Source organism: Talpa europaea, assembly GCF_964194135.1.
Source record: "Talpa europaea genome assembly, chromosome: 1".
NCBI classification, from domain to species: domain Eukaryota; kingdom Metazoa; phylum Chordata; class Mammalia; order Eulipotyphla; family Talpidae; genus Talpa; species Talpa europaea.
This window is the reverse complement of record NC_140073.1, coordinates 1505068-1517926: the sequence shown is the minus strand read 5'-3', so window position 1 is coordinate 1517926 and position 12859 is coordinate 1505068. Positions and strand designations below refer to the sequence as shown.

The 12859-nt window shown below is 66.9% G+C and overlaps 1 protein-coding gene across 1 annotated transcript in view; it reads right to left on the bottom strand.

The window, feature by feature from the left end:
- SHANK2 (SH3 and multiple ankyrin repeat domains 2) overlaps positions 1–12859 on the bottom strand; it is a gene marked incomplete at both ends in the record, with an annotated part of 168957 nt that overhangs the window by 124054 nt on the left and 32044 nt on the right. The window contains 2 exon segments of the mRNA XM_084248246.1: positions 171–340; positions 3023–3335. Of these exon segments, the coding sequence (XP_084104372.1) occupies positions 171–340; positions 3023–3335 (483 nt within the window).

Sequence of the window (12859 nt, the reverse complement as noted above, 5' to 3'; positions counted from 1 at the left end):
GGAAGGAGCCGGGGTGCCCCGGGCACAGCAGTCCCCGCAGCCAGCGGATCGCGCTGCCCCACCCGCTGTCCAGCAGGCGGCGGGAGATCGCTGGACACATGGAGCCCCCGAGTTGAGGGGGACGCCCACACCCCGCAGGCTGGCTGAGGAGGGCGGCGCTGGGCACTGACCTTTGACCCTGTCGCCCCTGTGGAGCGGGATCTCGCCGTCGACCTGGGGCTGGTATGGCTTCACGACGACGAAGAGCCGCCCGGGCACCGCACTGTACAGCTTCCGCCGGGGCCCGGGGTACTCGAGGGCGGACAGGGGGTCCTTGCTGGCGCCGGGCAGGAAGGCCGGGCTGCAGGGGGACAGCAGAGGGAGGGGGTCAGGGCCGGGCGCCGTGCCCGCCACACGCCAGACCCCGCCAACCCGTCCCCAGCACATGGGCCCCCTGGCCATGGTGGTGGGGACATGGGCGCGGGCGGCGAGCCCACTCCGGGTGCAGCCCAGAGGGCGCCAGCAGGTGGACACTGCCGGCACCACAGCCCACGGGCACCCTCAGGAGGGGATGCCGTTCGTCCCAAGAAGGAGGGTCAAGCAGACATTTTGCCCTCTGACCTCGACGGCGGCCAGCCAGGAGGAGACAGGGGTGTCAGGACAGTGGCCGGGCCGAGGACTTGGAGGGAGGGGAAGGGCCAGGCAAGGCCCACCGACCCAACTCACCTCTGGGGTGTGGAGAAACGGCCGGGGCTGTCTGCCGGACCCCAAAGCCCAGATGCCCCCCAGCCAGTGGCAGTGGTGGGGACTCCCGGTCACGTGAGTGTGTCTCAGCGGCTCAGGGGACTCGGGAGGTGGGAGGCCACAGGGCTTGTCCCCAACTGTCCCCAGGACCCCTCTCTGCCCCGGGTCACAGCCCCAGAGGGGGCTCAGGATGCAGGCGCCAGCGCCCTGCTCACCGCCTGGCACCACTCTCCTGCCCCACCCCTCCCTGGCCTGTGAAGATAGACGTGCCGGGGGCCTCCCCGGTGGCGCGGTAGGTTGAGTGCAGCGCAGTGAAGCTGTCACAGCCTCTAGAGCGCAGGTTCGATCCTGGTCGGTCAGGGAGCAACACACATGATGCGGCAGACCGCACCCGCCTCGCCCGCTGCTCCCCTCAGCAGTGGATTTCTTCGTCAGTCTGTCTGTTCTGCTCCCCCCTCTGTCTCTGGGGAATCCTCTCACCCTCCCACGCCTCTGGCCTGCACCCCAGCTCTTGTATAAAAATAAATAAATCTTTTTTAAAAAAATTTAAAAAATAATGAAAGATGGACGAGCCGGGCGGGAGGAGCCGGTGCTCACCGCCCAGCGGAAGCCCTGGCCCCAAGCACCCCACGCAGGCTGGGCGCTGAGCCTCACAGACACACAGGACAAGAGAGTATGTGCATACCACACGCACACACACGCACACATGTGCACATGCAGCCCCTGTGCACACCCACGCATGGGACACGCCCACACGGGACACGCACGCAGCCGTGTCTATCTGCTCACAGCGGACACGCACACGGCAGAAGCAGTGCACACCCACAGACCCGCAGCCCAGGCACGCGGGCACCACCCCACAGCCGTCGGGACGGTCAGACAGGTCCCCCCATGCCCCGCCCTCTGCCTGTGACATGCGGCCTGTGGGCTCTGCGGTCCCGCCACCCTCCCCGGCATCAACCAGACCCCCACCACGGGGAGCAGGCCCGTGTGAGTGACGACATGTTCCGGCCAACCGCGAGGCCGTACCTGCTCCGGCGGTGGGGGGGGGGGGTCCTCTAATTTAGCTTTAAACTGTGCAGAGCCTGGGACTCGCCCGGGGTTACCCGAGTGAGATTCTAGACTAGAGCCCAGAACCGGGTCTCGCCATCCGGAAGGAGACGCAGAGGGCGTGTCAGTGGGTCAGGGTGCGGACGTGGGGTCTGCTGGAGGAGCGGGTTGGCCCCCACAGCCCCTGTGAGTGGCCGGAGACTCGAGCCCTCAGCCTCGCCGCAGCCCAGAGACCTGGGGTCATGGCCCCGTTCCCTCCGGGACCACAGAAGTACCGCTGGCTCCCTGTGGGCCACAACCCCCAATGCACAGCCCATAGGACAGCAGGCGGTGGGGATCCCCCAACCCCGATCTCAGCTGGGGTGAGGCCTCAGGGTCTGGTCATGGTCGGGCAGGCGGCTAGACGAGCCCCAGGGCCTCTGGAATCCAGGCGGAAGGCACAGTCCACGGCTGCTCCCAGGCCACCACAAGTGGGCGCAGAGTATGAGGGGGACATGCCTGTGAACCTCTTGTTGCAGACTTAGAACCAGGGAGCTGGGCCGCAGGCCCTGCTTCTGAACCACAGGTTCACGTACAGGCGAGAGGAGCACACCCCAAGTCCCTTCCATGCGTGCCGGGCAGGGGCACACCTCGCATGACCGTGGGAGAGCTGGAGCCGCTCCTCACTTCTGGGGAGATGCAAGGTTTGGGGGCCAGCGCTCGAGTCACGCACCCTCATCCCCAAAGGGGCTTGGAGGGCCTCCCGTTGCCTGGGGCACCCTGGGGCATGCCAGGCGTCTGGCCTGGGCAGACTCGGCAGCAGCAGTTGACACCCGACTGCCGTCAGCCCTGGCCCAGCAGGGCCCTCCCTGCACAGGGCTTCTCTGTGCCAGGGGGGATCTGGGCCTCGGGCAGGTCTGAAGATGTGGTGCCAGGAGCAGCCGGCAGGGGCCGGGGCTGGAGCCTTGGCCCCTCCTCTGGCCTGGCCTGTCCTGTGTGTGTGTGTGGGGGGCAGTGCAGGTGGGAGGGAGCAGCCCACCAGGAAGCGCCACCCCCCAGCCGCCCTTGGGTGCCTGGGTGCCAGCAAGGGCTCCTGAAGGTGACCCCGGGTCCTCGCAGCCCTCAGCTTTCAGGCTCCACATGTGCGCTGGGGCCAAGCAGGCACCTGCCCCCTCTGGACAAGCCCCTGGAATCCAGGCCCCGATGTCATCCTGCGGCCAACAGTGCCCGCCCCGCACCAGCCCTGCCACCCGCCATCGCCGCTCCTTACCCCACGTGCCAGGGCTGCGGCGGCCTCTTGCCATCCTCGCCGGCGCCACCCAGCCTGTTGAGCGACGGGGACCGGCTGCGGGGCCCGGGGGTGTAGCTGCCGAAGGGCTTGGGGGCGCCATCGGCCCGGCCGGGCGCGGGCTGCAGCAGCTGGGGCGAGAGGCTGCGCTGGGCGGCGGGGCACACGGCCCACTCGGGCACACTGGAGTTGAGGTTGTTGTCGCTATTGGAGCGCAGCAGCACCCGGGGGGCGGCCAGCGTGCTGGGGGGCCGCCGCCTGCGGTTGGAGTACGCCGGGGCCTCTCGGAAGGGCACTGGGGACAGAGGGGAGAGGTGGTGAGTGCAGGTGGCCCCGAGGCTCAGGTGGGCCCCCCACAGCACGGACGGGGCGTGAGTTCTGTGCCGAGATGCAGCGGACCCCACGCGTCCAGAACTCAGCCCAACACAGAAGCAGGACGAGGTGGGGACCGGGAACGCCCCGCTTCACGGGGGCTCACGCTGATGCCCGAGATGGAAGGGCGCGCTGGGCTTCCATCCGGCGCAGCCCCGCCCTCGGCAGGGGGCAGGGGAGCGCTGCTGCCCCGGCCGCACAGTCACACGCTGAGGCCAGCCTCCTCGCCCCCCCTGACCTCGTCCCTGGTAGGCCGGACCGTGTCACCCCCAGAGTCACACGCTGGGGCCCTCACCCCTGGTACTTGTGGATGTGATGCCGTTTGGAGTCTTTACAGAGATGGTGTGATAAACTAGGGTCACGGGTGGCCCCAACCCCGATGGCCGCGTCCCCCTAAGAGGGGGGTCAGGACACACGCACAGAGGGACGGCCTCAAGGACACAGGGAGGGCACGTCCACACGCCATCTGGGGGGCTGGGTCGGACTCACAGGTCTTCGGCTCAGCTGGGGGAGGCTGAGCTTCCACCCGAGCTCCTTCTCCTGCCGTCAAACTTGGGGGAGAGGCGGGCACACCCATCGGGCTCCTTGCAAAGTTCCAGAGCTGGAACGGCCCTTACTCTGCCGAGTTTAGCTGCCCAGGGACTCAGAATGAGGACACCGCCCATGGGGACTGCCGGGGCCACAGATGCCCCGGGCTCTGCGGAGCCAGGAATAGACACCGTCCTCTCCAGGAAGAGCCACCTTGGGGAATGGGCCCTCCTGGCTGACGGGAGGGAGGGGGCAAGGACCCTGGCTCAAAGGGCAGGGCTGGGCGACTCCGTCCCCAGAGCAGCCACCCCTCCCTGGGCAGGCGGGCGGGCCCCGGCCAGGGCTGCCGTCTACAGCCAGGGCTGCAGAGCAGCAGCAGAAGTGCTCCCGGGCGGAAGGGACCTGGGGTGGGAGTTTTAGGGTCCCAAGGAGAACGCCCCAAGTCTCCGTCCTGGACGACCATCCCCGGCCGCCCTGGGTCAGAGGCTGCGGTGAAGCTCCCAGCAGAACCCAAGGACAGCTGCAGCCTTTCCAGAGCCTGACTTCGACTCTGCTACCAGCCCCCACACACACTGCATCGCAGAGCTCACGGGATAGAGGTGGCTCGGGCAGGGCACACTAGGGTCAGAGATGGTGCTGGCAGAATTCTCTGCTAGCAAAGGTGCTAGAAAAACCCTTGGAAGAGGCAGAGGTGGCACTAGCAGAGCTCAGAGGGGAAAGAAATGTAAGTTCTAGCAGAGCTCACTGGAGAGATGGTGCTGGCAAAGGGCACTGCGAGCAGAGGTGGCACAGGCAGAGCACAAGGGAGATGAGGTGGCACTGGCACAGTGCACTGGGGGAGAGATGTCATTGGTAGACCTTGCTGGGGGAGAGGTGGCACTGGCAGAGCTCACTGGGGATAGAGGTGGTGCTGGCAGGGTGCAGGGAGACAGCTGTGACCCGGTGCACCCCTGGCTGCCTGCCCGGGATGCAGGGCTTCTGAGTCTTCCTGAGGACGCGCGCTCAATGGGCGTTTAGCTCAGCGCGTCAGTGAGCTGGGGGATGACACACTGGGGAGGCCACATCCTCCCCGAGTCAGCAGCAGTGCTCCCATGTGCCGCTTCCCCCGTAGCCTTTTAGGGGAGCGAGACACACGACTGCAGCCTGCTCTTGGGCTGGTCCGCCCGTCATTCCCAGAGCAGACCCACTCCCGAGCCAGCAGGAGAGACAGGACCGGACCATCTCTAAGGCCCAGAAGCCCCCCCTCCCAGGGGCTCAGGCTGGCTCCCGAGGGTCCATCAGGAGCCCACCTCCTCTGAGGGGACAGCGCCAGTCACGGGGGAAAGCCGCCTCGGTGTCGCCCAAGCAGGCGTAGGCTGTGCGTCCTCTGGAAGGACTGAGCGTTCCTGCCGTGTGGGGTTTGAAAGCACGCTGTGGTGGGACTCTGGGGTGATCTGATAAAGGGGGAGCCGGGGAGACAACCTCTCGCGCTGTGCCCCCCCCGTCCCAGGCGGGTATACTTGCTGGAGGTGGGGGTGCCGGTGCAAGGAAGCAGCGTCCCCAGCAGGCTCACAGAGACAGGGCCCCAAGGCTCCCTGGAGCACCCCAACTGCCACACCCAAGTCACACCAACCGTGGGGGCACACCCAGCTGCAGAGGGGACCCTCCCAGACAAGGCAGCACCCACGCTCCGGCGGGAGCCGCGGCTGACCCGCCAGCAGCAAGGACAGCCAGTCAATCCTAATTTCCTGACCCAAGCAGCTGAGTGGGTGCCAACGCCCCTAAGAGGAAGTGACAGGATTTGGGGGCGCCCTCAATGGCTAAGCAAGACTCACAGGGAAGAGATGCCCACGGAATACAGAGACAGACGCGGGGTGAGCTGAGCACCCCCAAACTGGAATCTCCAGGCTGTGCCTCGGCGGCAAGAATCGCAGTCCCGGAGGCGGGATTTGGGCACAGAGGAGGCTGTTTGCACGGAAAGGTCTGAGAGCCGGAGGCGCGGCTGCCGGCTGCCGAGGGGACCGCAGGGGCTGGGCAGGGAGCGGGCCCTTCCCAGCCACCCCGTCTCCTAGGTGACATTAGGGAGCGCATTCGAAGCGCATTCTAATGAAGATGCGCTCGCTAATCACCCAGCTTCACATCAAATGCGCTTCCTGAGCAATTTAATTGGAAATCTGGTGCGTGGAGCTGCGGTCGGGGCTGAGAGCACTTTCTGGGGGGCGTCCTCCGAGACCCGGCAGTCCCGCCAGGAGGCTCCGGCTGGCTGGGGCCCTCCGTGGCCATGTGGATGTTTCTTTTTGTGAAAAGGGTTAAAAATAACTCTTTTCCTGTCTGAAATGATTAATATTCCACCCAACTGTTTCCTTCTTTCATGCAATCTGCAAACTCGAAGTGGGTGGATATTTTCTTAGCTCCCTTCCATGCACTTATTTATACATCTCTTTCCCCACAATAAAAGCCGCCCGAGGCAGGGCAGGACGCGTGTGCACTTTTAAAATCGGCCACGTTGCCTCCGGCCAGCCCGAGGCGCACGAGTCGGAGCGCCCGCGGGGGCCTTGAGCAGCGCGGGGAGCGTGCACCTGCCGGCCCGGGGGAGCCCCACCCCACCGGCCTGCCGTGGCCAGCTCCCCGCGGCAGCCTGCGGCCCAAACTTGCTTGATCTTCCGGGGGCCTCAGTTTGAACGCGCCCCTCCCGTCACCATGGAGGCGACTCTGGAATGCAGCCGCGGGGCTGGAGACGGAACACAGGCCGGGCGGCGCCCCCCGGGTCCCAGCCCAAGTGCCACAGAGGCACTGGCTCGCGGAGACGGCCCCTCGGCGGCCAGCAGGCACCGCCAGTGCTCCGGGGCGCTCCTGCCGCCCCGAGACGCGCCTCCAGCCCTCGCTCCGCACCCCCTTACCTTCCTTCTTGGTGAAGGCATTTAACAAAGACTTCATTGTCCCCCTGACTCGGGCAGCAGGCGGCTCATTATATAATCTTCGCGGACGGCAGGCGGGCGGGGCAGGCGGCCGGACCCCTGGGTGCTGGCGCGGCTCGGGCCCGGGGAGCGGCGGCGGGCGACTGGGCACTGCCGGCTGCCGCGCATCGCTGGGCACGCCGGCCCCGGCGCCCGGAGGACAGAGCCCACCCCATCTTCTGTCTGTCAGCTGCGAGCCGGCTGCGCGTGGCCGGGCCGCTCAGCGCCCGCTGCCGCTCCCGACGCCCGTCATGTGAGCAGTGGGCTCGGCTCGGGCGCCGCTCCGGGAGGGCGCGGCCAGCGCGGCTCGGCGGCCGAGACGGGGAGGCCGCCCGCCCCCGGGCACGCGGGCGAGCGCCGGGCCCCACGGCAGGCGCCGCGGGCGGACAGGGTCCTTCAAGGAAAAGCCAAGTTTTCTGGCAGGCGGCGCGTCTCGGGCAGAGGCGAAGGCAGGTCTCGGCTCCCGGCCACTCGCGCCCGCGCCCGGCGTCCACCGGGCAGCGAGGCCGGGGCCGGCGCTCCTGAGCGTGACCCAGATTCCCACCCGAGAGGCAGACGCCGCCGCACGCCTGCTCGAGCTCACCCCGTCGTGCTAATTACCCTGAGGAACACGGGGTTCCCCCCCCTTTCTTAGGAGCAGAAAAAAGAAGTGCAGACAATTAGCGGCCGCCCCGCGCAGCCGCCCCGCCGCCCAGCCGCTCCCAGGCGCGGGCCCCGCGCACAAAGTTCTGTCCGTGCACGCCCGAGGGGGCCGGCGGGGGGCTGGGCTCCCACGCAGGGCAGGGGCTCCCCGCACACCGGTGCGGCGCCCGGCTCCCTCTCGCTGCCGCTGCGGCTGGGGCTGTAATTAAGCGTGCGTTGCCGCGGTTGCTAAGAGATCGGCTTCCGAAATTTAAAAAAAAAGAGAGAAAAGATGAGACTCGCCGGGAAGCAGCACAGGGAGTGGGAATGTCGGGGGCGCAGCGGACGTCTATGTCCAGGGGAGCGGCGGGTGCAGACCCCCCCCCACCACTGCAGGCCCCGGCCCCGGAACTCGGTGGTCAGCCCTGGCCTGGCCACAGGGACGGGGTGCCGTCCCCCACGTGCCCTGGGCCAGGCAAGAGCTCACACCACACCCCAAGGCTCACCAGCTGCCCGTGTGCCCTGGGGGCGACAGGCACCCCTCCACGCGGGCCCCCACCACACCCTGGAGCTTGCGGCTCAGAGTGTGAGGACCCCCCGCCCCCACTGCTCAGGCCATCAGATGCTGCCGCTGTCCCCGGCCCATGGGGGGCTCAGGGGCACTGGCCAGGCTCCCTGCCCTTGGGGGCCGGGCAAGGCTCTTCCCGGGGACACAGTAAGGATGTGACAGCGTCCACCTGGGGAGGACAGCAGCTATGTCCCCCGGTGGCCTTGCATTGGGTCCTGTGGGTCGAGTCCCTAGGCGGGGCATCTGGCTGCTGCCCGGCCAGATGGGCAGGCCAGCTCCCCTCCCGGGCCACCCCTGCCTCCACCCCGGACCCCTGTGCCGCACTCGTGGGCTCTGCGCTGCCCGGCATCCCCGTCAGGAGGCAGCGAGATGCAGCCCAGAGGTGACAGCGTCCGAGGGGCCCTGGGAGCACCTGCGCTGCCCTCGGCTCCTTTGGTGGTCACCAGTATCCTCAGGCAGATGCCAGGGATCGCAGCAAACAATTCACAAAGGCTAGGAGGGGGACAGACTCGCTGCAGCCCCACTGTGTGCCAGTCCCGGGCCAGGCACCACCCCACAAGTCCTGCCGGAGGAGGTGGGCCGTTGTGGATGCCAGCCCCTCGCCACCGCAGGCCTCCAGGCAGCCATGCTCTCTGCGTCCCCCATGGCGGGGAGCTCCGTGTGCGGGTGCTGGCTCTGGGCGCGCCTCCTTCCTGCTCCCCGGACCCTCACATGCTAACCAGGAGAGCCGTGGGGTTCCAGCACAGACCACCCTGAGGCCCTGTGTCCTTGGGGGTGCTCCGTGCCCTGCCGCGCTGTTCCGTGGGGTCAGCGGGCAATGGACTCGGCTCGTGCCCACTCATTGTTTCACGAACGTGTCCGCCTGAGGCCAGCGAGGCCCACCAGCCGGGAGGGGCGAATCGACACCCACAGGACGAGCTTGGGGGCTGCAGCCAAGCCTCCCGCGCCAGAACCAAGGACACGTGTGTGAGCCCCTGGCTGCAGCCTCACCCCATCGGGGGCCAGCAGGAACGGAGGCCACACCAGGGTGCAGTGAGCACCAAGACGGGGGAGGCAAGATCCACACCGCGTCTCCCCAGGCCTGCGGGGTCATAACTCTTGGCAGCTTACCCCGTGGAGGCCGGCGGGGGTGCCCGCTGGGCTCCCTGAGAACAGCTCACAGGGACCAACCCCTCCAGCAGCTGGCAGGCCCGGGTTCACAGGGCCCCCACGGACACCCGAGTGACCACTAGAGGTTGTGCGGGCGCAGTCCTGGTGAGGTCTGATTTCAAGTGACTGGCTCCAGAAGTGGGGGGGACAGCAGGATTTGGGGGTTGCTCGCCGCCTGCTCACCATGAAGGGCAGGGGCCTCTTTAGGGTTGGGGACGTCTGAGGTCCACCACCGCAGGGGCAGGAGGAAAGTGTCGATTCAGTCTGCCAAATCCGGGAAGGAAGACAGTCACCTCCAGATGAACCCCAAATGCTCAGCCCCTCCAGCCCCTCCTCCTAGACATGAAGAGAACGTAACAGAACATGCCCCTCGCCCCAGCCCAGCCCCACGGGTCTGCCCACGGGCTCCAGTCACTGGGCACACGGGACCCCCAGACTCCGGCCCCTCAATCCTCGTCTCCGGTGCCTGTGTCTGCCATGTCTTTTGACAGCTGCCTGACAACAGGCTGAAAATAATTCCATTTCTTGTATAAAAAAAGGCTCTTCGCACATGAGAACATTTCAAGTCGTTGGGAAGTCCTGGCGGGGAGACGCGCCAGGTGCCAAGCAGCCGGTTGAGACCATGAGGGCGTCAGCCACAAGCCGCCCCCCACGGCCCATCCCAGCTGGGGGCCCCCCCGCATGCCGGTGCTGGTCGAGGGGTCGCTGAGCTCGCATCTGAAGCACAGAGGCCGCTGGGCCCAGCGCCAGCTCCCAGCTCGGCTCCCCTGGCCGGGGCAGAGCTGCCTCGGGGCAGACGGGGGATGCGTCCGGCAGAGCCTGGACTGGACAGCGGTGGTGACTAAACAAGGACACTCAACCTAAAGCGTCTGCGGCGGACGGCAAGGTCAGCCGCCATCCCGGCGCGCCCGCACATCTCGGGAGCCCTCTGCGTCTCACGAGTCACCCGCCTGGGTGCCGCCTCGTCCGGGAAGGCCCCAACCGGCCCAGGGGTAGGCGCACTGGCTGGTGGCCGACTTCAAGCTCCCTGAAGGCAGGTGCATGCCGGGGCCCTGTCACCCCACTGACTGGAGGCCCTCCCCGCGCTCTGGAGAGAGCAGAACCAGTGGCTACGAGAGGCTACGTTCTCAGCTCGCAGCGACTGCTAAATGAATCATACTTTTATAAATAGCGCGAGATACAAAAAGGCACCTCGGCAGCAACATGGGGTTATCTTGGTGTCTGCGTGTTGTGGCCTCGGAGGGAAACCTGGGCCCCAGAGGAGCCGCGAGGCAGGCGGGTCGCAGGTGGGAGCTCCTGGGCGGGAGAGCCAAGGGTGCGGGGCCGGGGCCTAGGCCAGTGCTGCTGCACAGGGACTGGCCCTTCTCTCTGTGGGGCTCCCCGGAGGGACCCCCGTGAGGCTCAGGATTTCTGGGGAGCAGCCAAGTCTTTGGGGTGCAGCTCAGGCAGCTGCCGGTGCACAGGACGGATGGAGCGTGATGGATGCAAGCGCTCACAGTCCTGCAGGCAGGAGAGCGATGGGGTGCTGCCTGCCTGCCTCTCAGCCCAGGCTGATCTGGGGACTGACTGCTCACACCCCAGGACAACTGGATGCTCAGAATTCAGGGAGCAGTGCTGGGGGCTTCCCTTCCTGCAGGCAGGAGCTGACCTTCGAGGCTCCACTTTTCTAGCCAAGCAAGGAAACCCAGGTTTGCCAACCACCTCCCACCCCCCATTGATTCCTGAGGACTCTGAGGCTCCGGCACTGGGCTCCGTGGGCAGAGAGCCCTGGGCTGGCGCTCGGATCTCCCCAGAGTCAGGCTTAGGTGGATTCCAGGCTGCTCCGCTTTCCAGGATGCTCTCTCTGCAGCCACCCTGCAGCCTGACCTGGACCTCCAAGATCAACTCCTCAGCCCTGGGTACTCGCCTGCTGTCAGGAAGCCCCCCACCCCGTGAATATGGGGCTTCCCCAAAGGCGTCCCTGTGCGGAGGGTGCAGCCCCCCAGCCCTGTCTGCTTTCGGTTGCCAACGGCCTCAAATACTTGGTGCATTTTGTTCAGTGTGTCACTGTGGCTGCCGAGGGCTCAGAAGTCAGGGGCTGCACCTTACAGCACATGAGAGGGGTGGGGGCACCCCAGCAGCTCACCTCCAAACTGGGCTTCATCCCAGATAAACACGGGTGAAGACAATGAGCTGCGCGCGGCCCCCACCACTGCACACGCCGGCAGCGAGGGCTGGTGCCCTGCCCAGAGGTGCAGGCATGCCCCAGGAGACGCGTGTCAGAGCAGAGGCTGGCGGGCCCAGGCAGGGCTGACCAGGGCTGGCCAGAGCTGGCCCCTAAGCATCCCGGCGGCTCGGCAGGCAGGGCTACGGCGTCAGGCTTGTCCCCCCCAGCATCCGACCTCAGCCAACTCCCTGCACCCACAGGGTGGTGTGAGGCCAGCTTGCAGGTGATGCCAGCCTGTGTAGGTGCCCGGCCAGGCCAGGTCCCCGCTGGAGCAGCACCTCGTCAGCCAGATGCAGCTCTGCTCTGGGGCTAATCATGCTGCACCGGCTGACTTAACCTTCACGTGAAATCCTTCCAGGGCTGAGCTGGCAGCGCAGTTAACAGAGGCAGCACCGCAGGGAATCCCCAAGGTCCAGGAGGAGCCTGACCCAGTCCAGGCAGGGAGCAGCAAGGAGGGCAGACATGCGCTGGCCAGCGGGGTGCAGCGTGACCAGGCCAGGGTGTGAGGCAGGCACCTGGGACGGGCACTCGGGCCTCCAGGACCGCACCACAAGCCCCCAGCTGCCACGCTGGCCAGGGGTCCTGGTCACAGTTGCCCACACGCACATGGACACTCCCAGTCCATTCTCTCACAGCGGGCGAGGTGGGCCCTTCCTGCCAGCTCCCGGAGGGGGTGGCCACCTCAGAGAGGCCCGAGAACGTGTCCAGCCCACTCCCTTGTTCCTCTGGCCTCCCGTCCACTCCACATGGACGTCACAGGCAGCCTGAGGGGTCACGGCTGATGGCCCCTGCCAGGGAGGGGCCGGGCTGAGCACCCACTGCTGCCCGCACACTGCAGCCCTCGCTGTCTCTGGACAAAGAACCTCCCACCGCCCCAGGCGGCGGGGCGTCCGCAGCATCAGCCCAGCTCATTAAATCTCTGCTTTAAAAACCCAGCAAATGTCCCACTTTCCTAACGGGGTCAGCGGGACACTCCTAGAATCAGACTCAAGGTGTTCAGGAGCCACTTACAAGCTCCGTTTCCACCTGAAACCGCACGCGTTTCCAGGGGGGCAAAGCCTCGCCCCAGATGCGGCCTGCCCTCCGCAGCGAGCGCGGGCAAGGTCTGGCCATGCACATCCGCGCCACAGCCAAGATTCGCCGTGTCGTCGGACCCAGACATAGGACGAGGTCGGCCCCTCGCTGGCGGCCCCCGTGCCCCCACACCAGGAGGAGCTGGGCCTCTGTGCCCGCTGGAGAGCGGTCATGGCGCACAGCTGGGCCCACCACCCGCACCGCGCTTGTGCCGTGAATACAGCGTCCTCTCCCGTGGCAAGCCCTCCGCCGGGCCAGAGGCCTCGCTTCACTCTGATCACCGGGTGCCTGAGCGTCTCACGCAGGTGTCCCCCCAACCGCCCTGCTTGGCCCTGAGGCTGTGCCTTGGGGTGGAAGTGCCACGT